The sequence below is a fragment of the Pantherophis guttatus genome, chromosome 2 (assembly GCF_059756535.1).
Source record: "Pantherophis guttatus breed Tessera chromosome 2, ASM5975653v1, whole genome shotgun sequence".
Classification (NCBI taxonomy): Eukaryota; Metazoa; Chordata; class Lepidosauria; order Squamata; family Colubridae; genus Pantherophis; species Pantherophis guttatus.
In genome coordinates, this window is record NC_142064.1 from 197,811,514 (window position 1) to 197,819,639 (window position 8,126).

The 8,126-nt window shown below is 39.6% G+C and overlaps 1 protein-coding gene across 1 annotated transcript in view; it reads left to right on the plus strand.

Moving 5' to 3' along the window:
* The window catches only part of TCOF1 (treacle ribosome biogenesis factor 1), a 56,844-nt gene extending 51,752 nt beyond the window's left edge, over positions 1-5,092 (plus strand). Inside the window, exons 18-19 of the mRNA XM_034402407.2 lie at positions 2,099-2,129; positions 4,564-5,092. Of these exons, the coding sequence (XP_034258298.2) occupies positions 2,099-2,125 (27 nt within the window). The 3' untranslated portion in view covers positions 2,126-2,129; positions 4,564-5,092. The remainder of the gene's footprint in view (positions 1-2,098; positions 2,130-4,563) is intronic.
* Positions 5,093-8,126: the final 3,034 nt, after the last annotated feature.

Consider the following 8,126-nt stretch of genomic DNA (forward strand, 5'->3'; position numbering starts at 1 on the left):
TTCCCTCAGGAGTGGGATAGGAAAGGGGATTTTGCAGTGTTCTTCCCCTGGAGTGGGATGGAAATGGAGATTTTGCAGTATCCACACCCACCAAGCCATGCCCACATAATTGGTAGTAAAAAAAATTTGAATTTCACCACTGCATAGATGGCCTCTTTGAGGCATCTTCCAAACCAGTCGTCCTCTGTCCAAAATGCAAACTTTGCTGTCTATAAAAGTGTCTTAAATGCAGATGGATTGCTGAATCTTGTCCTGATTGGTTTATTCTTCTATGTTGTACCATGCGTTTATGAAGTGGTTGTTTCATATCCCCAATGTACAGATCTGCACATGGTTTCCTGAGAAATGTTTTCAAAGAAAAACCAGAAAGTCCAGTTCCCTCTTGAAAAAGCATCTTTGGGACTCTTTTTGAACTGTTTTGTATGATATATGTATCTGGTACAAATTAAACTCTTCTTATCAACCAGTATAGGATTGAGTGTGCAGAGGGCAAATCACCCCACCATTAATTGGTTTTGTTACAGTCCTGAACAGGTACATATTGAATGACTTTGAGCAATTGTTCTGTATTTATATGACTCAGGCATATATTTAGTTCAGGGAGTATATACAGCTACCCTTAGACTCATGACATTATTTTTTTTTTATGCTCCAAAACTGTTTTCAGAGCACAGGTGTACAATTTGAGGCCACACATGGTCCCCAGTAAATTCCCTAGGTTGATCGTTACTAATGTGATGGAAAAGGAAAATTATTAAATGGAAGAGTAATTTTCTTATGCAGTTCTGCACAAAAGCAGTGTTTTTAGGAGATTCTTTTGAGGGAAGAGGTGCTTTAGCCTAAGTAGTAGATTGGGTAGTATATCAGAGGTGGGGTACTGAAAAACATCCCTCATTTGGAAATACAGACAAGGTCATAAATAACTCTTTTAATATAATCTAAAAGGCTTGCTTCTTCTAGAGTTAAGTATTGGAAGGGATTAAACCAAATCAGAAAGGAAGTGACAGATTTTGTTGCTTTTGTTATTTTAGAGGCCAAGGATTCTTTAGTATGAAATATTCCATCTGTTCTTTTGAATACATGTTAAATAGACATGCGTGCATGTCTATTCATGCAAGAGCCTATAGCCGTGATGGTGAACCTATGGCACGGGTGCCACAGGTAGCACGTGGAGCCATATTGGTGGGCACGCAAGTGTTGCCCTAGCTCAGCTCCAGCGTGCATGCGTGCACCAGCCAACTGATTTTCAGGCCTTCCGGTTCCACCTGAAGTCGGGAAACTGGCTGTTTCCAGCCTCCGGGGGGGATGGGGAAGGCCGTTTTTGCCCTCCCCAGGCTCCTAGAAAGCCTCTGGAGCCTGGGGAGGGGAAAAAACAGGCCTACTGGGCCCACCGTGCCATTGCGTGCCAAAAACAGGGGGAAGTGGGGGGGTCATCTGCGCATGCGCAGGAGGGTGGGGCATATTGAATTATGGATGTGGGCACGCGCACCCACGACCCCCCACACTCCCCCCAATTCTGGCATGTGATGGCAAAAAGGTTAGCCATCACTGGCCTATAGTACAGTGGACTAAAGCACTGTTATTAACATCTGCTTTCAATTACTGCAAGTTCAAATCTCAACAGGCTGAAGGTTGACTCAGCCTTCCATCCTTTCAAAGGTAGATGAAATGAGGACCCAGTTTGTGGGGGCAATAAGCTGACTTTGTATAAATATAGAAAAGTATGAGGGCTATTGCTTAACGCATTGTAAGCCGCCCTGAGTCTCCGGAGAAGGGCGGCATATAAATTAAAGCAAAAAATAATAATAGGGCAAATTACTCTTGTTCAGCTTGCTTTGCTTAGCTTTTACCTATCCTCCAGAATCCTCAGAACATATTTACTCAAAATATAGTCTAATCTTACCCCAGAAATGTATCTTTCTTCAACACAAATGAAAGCCAAACTGTGCTTTTGAAACTGAGCTCTTTTCCATTGAAGAATTGAGGAGTCTCTGGGTGTTTTTTACCGCAACACAGTCTGCATTTCTTAGCACATTATTATCTCTGTATTATGTGTGAAAAGAACAAATTGAAGTCATTTACTTTGTGATTCTTTCAGAAAACGGATAACCCTCAAGAGGCATGAACATGTAAGTATGCTGAGCCATCCCTGAAAATTATATGTTAGATGAGCACTCCTTAATCTATTGCCATCATCCTTGATCCTTTCCTGTGCTCAGTTGGAACAAGAGGATCTGTAGGTATGTCAGGAGATTATTAGACATAGAAAAGCAATTAGGTGAAACTGAGTTCAAAGTGGGTGAATGGGAAAGAACTTTTTTTTCTTCTAGAATTTATCAATGATTTTCAGTGCTTAGACGAGAACAAATAGAAATAAGACTCTTGCAGAATAATTTTTCAAATTGTAATAAAGTCAGATAACAGAATAACGGAGTTGGAAGGAATCTTGGAAGTCTTCTAGTCCAACTCCCTGCTCAAGCAAGAAACCCTATACCTGTAACCCTATAGACAAATGGTTGTCCAATTTCTTTTTAAAAAACTTCCAATGCTGGAGCACCCACAACTTCAGGAGGCAAGTCGTTCAAACTGTCAGGAAATTTCTCCTTAGTTCTAGTTTGCTTCTCTCCTTGATTAGTTTCCATCCATTGCTTCTTGTCCTGCCTTCAAGTGCTTTGGAAAATAGGCTGACCCACTCTTCTTTGTGGCAGCCCCTTAGATATTGGAACACTGATCATATGACCTTTAGTCCTTGTGAGATGTGGGAATGCATTTAATATATGGTGGAAGGGCTATGGATGCAGTGAAAGGAGCAAAGATAAAAAGTAAGATGAGGTCAGGATTTTTATTTTGTGGCAAATATGTTTGAAATGAATCAACCTATTTAGGACATACACATGTCCTAAAATAGAATGTTTTCTGTTGTTTCCCACCTATAAGTATCAAGGAACTGCATAACTAAAATTCGTGGACACAATCAAGGGGGGTTCTGGGAGAGAAACAAAGGGATTGTGGTCCATCTCCTGGAGGTAAACCTTCAAAATTAAGCAAGATTGGGCTAGGTTAATATTTTGATGAGAAATCATGGAAATCCCATGGCAATTACAATAATAGAGAGTAACTGTGGCTCAGGGTTGAATTGTGGAGTTCTTGCTACTCTTTGGGCTTGGTTGTTTGCTTGCAAACATTTCAGTATCCAAGTAGATTACATCAGTGCCAGTGAATGTGGAGTTTGCTCCCTATTAATATACAGTACCTTATTCTGCCAGTTTTAGTGGGGGGTGTGGTTTTCTCCTTGATAGTTCCTTGATTAAGGGTATTGTTTCCTGCTTGATTGTTTACCCAGTGTTTAATCCCTGCTTATCTGGTCATTGGCTGCTGTGGAGTGTATATGCGTTCTTATATTTTTCTTAGGGTTTTTTATTGTCTCCTTTGAATGGTGTGTAAATAAGATTTATTTCCATGTGACAGTTCATGGTTGATTTGTCTGAGTGCCAGGCTTCCAATAATTCTCTAGCATTTTTTAACTTGACTAGGCCTAGGATGCTCACAGTCTCCCAGTTGAAACTATGGTTGAGTCTGTCCATGTTTTGTGATATTAAGAAGTTTTCATTGTGTCTTTTGACTGCTAGTTGGTGTTAATGAATGTACTCAGCTAATATTCTGCCTGTCTGCCCTGCATAGTGTGACTGTTGTATTTAAGATGTTTTGGAGGGCTTTAGATGGTTTGGGTTGGCCAAACTGGGCAGTCATCCAGACTAGAAGCCAGACAATAAAAGTCCAAAAGAAGGCAGTTGCTAACTTTCTTTTTCATTCCCCAAAGAATAGCATGTACCATGTATGTGAAACCATCTTGATTGAAAGGAAAAGAAAGCAGTGGCAAATACTCCTGTGATGTTGTCAGGAAATCTGCATAGCTATAATTATCAGGAGTTGAGCTGAAACTGATCTCAGTTTTACCTTGTCTTTATTAGTTATGTTTACTAATGTATGATTGTAATATAGTAGAGTTTTAATTAATTTAATCAGTGTCTTAGCATTGCAGACAATCCTGTTTACATTAGATATTTATAAATTAGATCTCTTCCCAGTCAGATGACCTCCAGATATTTTTGACTTCAAATGCCCCATAATGCCCAACTCTGTTCCCATACATGGAGGGCATTGGGCTGTTGTATGTTGCATTACATAAATTTTCTGTACTTCAGATCACCATAGCTTTGAACTTGATACCCTACTGATTTCATCAAGTTCTGCCTCTGCTACTTTTAGCGTTGTTGTTTTTTAAGGTTTTCTGGTACTTTCCATTTTAGATAACTTCAATCAGAGATGAAAAAGAGAAATCTACTTTTCTGGATTTGCTGAATATCCAAATCTGTTTGAAACACTTTTTTTAACTACCTTCCTTTTGAGAAGAAACTTTCATTTCAGGGCAAAATGATTGCCAGAATCTAAAGTAGAGCAATTAAGGGTTTTAAAGAATTTCAGGAATACCACTTATTTTCTCTTACCTCCCCACCACAGTGTTTTTCCTAATTTTGTCTTTTTTTTTCCTCCTCTCTGCAGTGGCTTTGTAATTCAACCTGAAGAATGGAAGTACATTAATTAGAAAGGAATTATTCATTTATATTTTTTAAACAACAAAACCAAATGTCAGAGATTGAATTTAATTTATAACTATTTTTACTGATGACTTTTAAAGCTAAGAAACTCTGTGCTTCAAGTGACCTGGATACGGGCTTGATAGAAGGATACAACTTGTATCATTAAGTGAAACGATCTGTCTGAAGAGATCTCTCAGAAGAAGCATGTGCAGAGACAAAAAGTTGGTTTTATTTACTGAAGAATTTTTAAAATGCTGTTTCTCTTTGCTTTCTTCCCTTTCCTCGACACTTAAGAATTCTATTTTTAAAGGAACACCTCATCCCTTCCCTCCTGCTATTTTTCTTTAATCAACTTTTTATTTTCATTTTCAAGAAGGAACAACCTTGGTCTCTCTTTATGTCCAACAGGTACAAAATTGTGTTGTCTCTGGATTGTCTTTCTGTCTCATCCTTCCTCTTTTTATTAATAAAAAAGATTTTGACTGGGAAAAGCTGATTTGCGTGTGTAAAAACAAGTGCACAATTTCTCCACCACACCTGAATATTGCTGATAATTTGGCAAAGTTCTGATCTCATACTGAATATGCTCATGCATTTATGTTTGCCTTTTTAATTTTGAGACAGTCAGGTTCCCAGGCCTCAGATTTTCATGGAAAATTTATGGAATCTCACTGTATTCCTCTAACTTTTTAATGCTTAGCGGGACTAAGAGTTGTTTTTGTATTAGTCCTAGATATGGAAAAGGTCCTTAGTCATCCCATCACCTCCAGAGTGCCTCTCCCACTCTATCCCTATATAGATTTCCAATTTCATACTCTCTACAAGTGTCTCAAAAATGTCTGAAGCGTGGAATATAGGAAGTCAAGGGGTATCTATTCAAAAATAGCCAGGTTGTGAAGAGCATCTACATTCTGCATAAGAAGCAACTAGATTCTGCAATGTCAATAAAATAAAGTCCTCTTGTGTGGTTTTTTTTCATACCCAACTCTTCTTTTATTCAATCCTGTCTTGTATTAGAAGCGAGACTTGACAACATTGTAGGAATTCTGGTAGGAAATTCCAACTTGATTAAAGGAAGTTACCCCTTTGCAGCCTAATCAAGAAAGTCATTGAAACATTAAGGTTGTTCCTTCCCCATTACTTTCATCACGACAACACAGAACTTTGCGATGTTGGGGCAAGTTATTATTAACTGACCTTGAAAACGGTTGTTATTATTTTGGGATTCCTTTAATCCAAACTACAAAGGATGTAAAGAAGAAGCATTCTACCTGCTTCCGCTATGCATGTCTCACGGCCTGATTATATTGTCCTGAAGGAGTGGAACCTTAGAGAAAAACAATAAATTAATGCTTCTATCTAAAACTACTTATGTCACTCTAGGAAAGGAAAAAACCTTTCCCGGAAGAGCGGGAGAATCATAAGACAATCTCAGATACACAGTTTTTGCACATTGTGATTTTAGAAAGTGATGACATGAAAGATGCATGTAGAACTCATCTCAGCTTTTTTTTAAAAAAAAAAATTGTAGGATTGAAATGTCTTGATTTGTCACCTGTACCAGAAACTAAATAGAGAATGGAAAGGGGGATAATTTTTTGTTCCTTTGGGACTCGATGGCTTCCATTGTCACCAATCATGCGATGGGGGATTTCTGCAATGATTCTGATCCTTTCTGTTGGGTTATATCCTCCATTCTATGGTGCTGAAGTTTGGCACCTTGGTAAAAAACCCATGATATTGCACGGAATTTCAAATTCCCCTATGCTGTTTAATATCTACTTAAGTCCACAGGATAAGCCATCCAGAGTTGCCTCAAACGGTAAGAAGGGTGGCATATAAATGTAATAAATCACGAAAAGCTTTGGAGATGCTTCCTAATTCTAGGAAAGCAGTTGATAGATCTGCACTACGTAGTTTCCAATACTTCTTTGGCATATCCAGAAGATGACTTGGGAAGGGGGCATCACTTTTGTTAAGAACTTAGTAAATATTAATAGCGGAAAACTTGCATAAAATATGCTCAATTTTTCAAACAATATTTGTTGGGTATGCAAGACAGGAGTTTCTCCTGTACTTGGAATCCTCTGACTCCATGGTTAGAAGTTTATTCAAACAATTCTTGAAGTGAAGCATGGAAAGTTACTTTATGCTACAAGTTACATTATTTCAGTGTTATTCTGACAAGTTGGCTACTTCCCATTTGCTTCACTCCTCCAAGAGATCCGCTAGCCCTCACAACTAGTTATAGCAATAGCACTGAGACTTATACACTGCTTCACAGTGCTTTTATAGCCCTCTCTAAGCAGTTTTACAGAGTTGACATATTGCCCCTAACAATCTGGGTCCTCATTTTACCCAGCTTGGATGGATGGAAGGCTGAGTCAACCTTGAGCTGGTGACTACAAAGAGCCTGTAGCACAGTGGTCTAAGGCACCCTGTTATTAAGCTGGTTATTAAGACCAGCTGCCTGCAATTACTGCAAGTTCAAATGTCACCAGGCTCAAGGTTGACTCAGCCTTCCATCCTTTCAAAGGTAGGTGAAATGAGGACCCAGATTGTGGGGGCAACAAGCTGACTCTATAAATATACAAAAGTATGAAGGCTATTGCTTAACGCATTGTAAGCCGCCCTGTGTCTCCGGAGAAGGGCGGCATATAAATTAAAGCAAAAAAAAAAATTGAACTGCCAAACTTCAGGCAATCGGCAGTCAGCAGAAAAAGTGGTTGTATTGGCTTAACCCACGTGTACGGTTTTTTTCAGTAGTGTTCCTTGTTCATACAATGCCCTGAATCACAAACTAGTTACACGGGCAAAAACGGCAGATGTTTGGTTTATGGTTTAATGCAGGAGTCCCAAGCTCCCAGGCCACAATCAGATACTACGTCATGGCTCTCTGGGGATCGGGACCCTGCAAGCAGCAAGCGAGTGTGCAAAATCATCCCCTCTTCTCCCACCACCGCCACCCCCTCTGCCATTGCTGGTCTGCAGAGCTGGAAAGGTTGGGGACCACTGGTTTAATGTATTAGGCTACCAGAGACAGTACTGTATGTTATTACAAAATATGCAAACAATCATACGAAAGGGGAAATGGAAGTGTTTGGAAAAGGGTTCTTCATATAAGTATTTTTATGTAAGCCAACTGTTATGTTTTGATCCCTTAACTACTCCATCCGCACCTGTATAATTATGCAGTGGCACTTTGCATCCATTGGATCTGATCAACGTTTATTAAACTCATCTCTATACATCACACCTTGTGGCGGCCAACCTAGTGTGGATGTCAGCAAAGCGCAGGTGACTGACAAGCTTTGCTGATTCCAAGCAGAATTCAACCATGGCCTCAATCCTTCACACTGTTACTATGGAAGGAAGCCCATTAAAATGGTTGCAGCTTGCTTCTGAAGGTCATGCATGGGGCGTTCCGTGAAAGCTGTTCTTTATGTAGATCCCCCTTCCCTGAAGTCTGCAGTGGCCAAAAAGAAAGGCAGCATCCCCATCACGCTTGCCTTCTGATTGTATGCA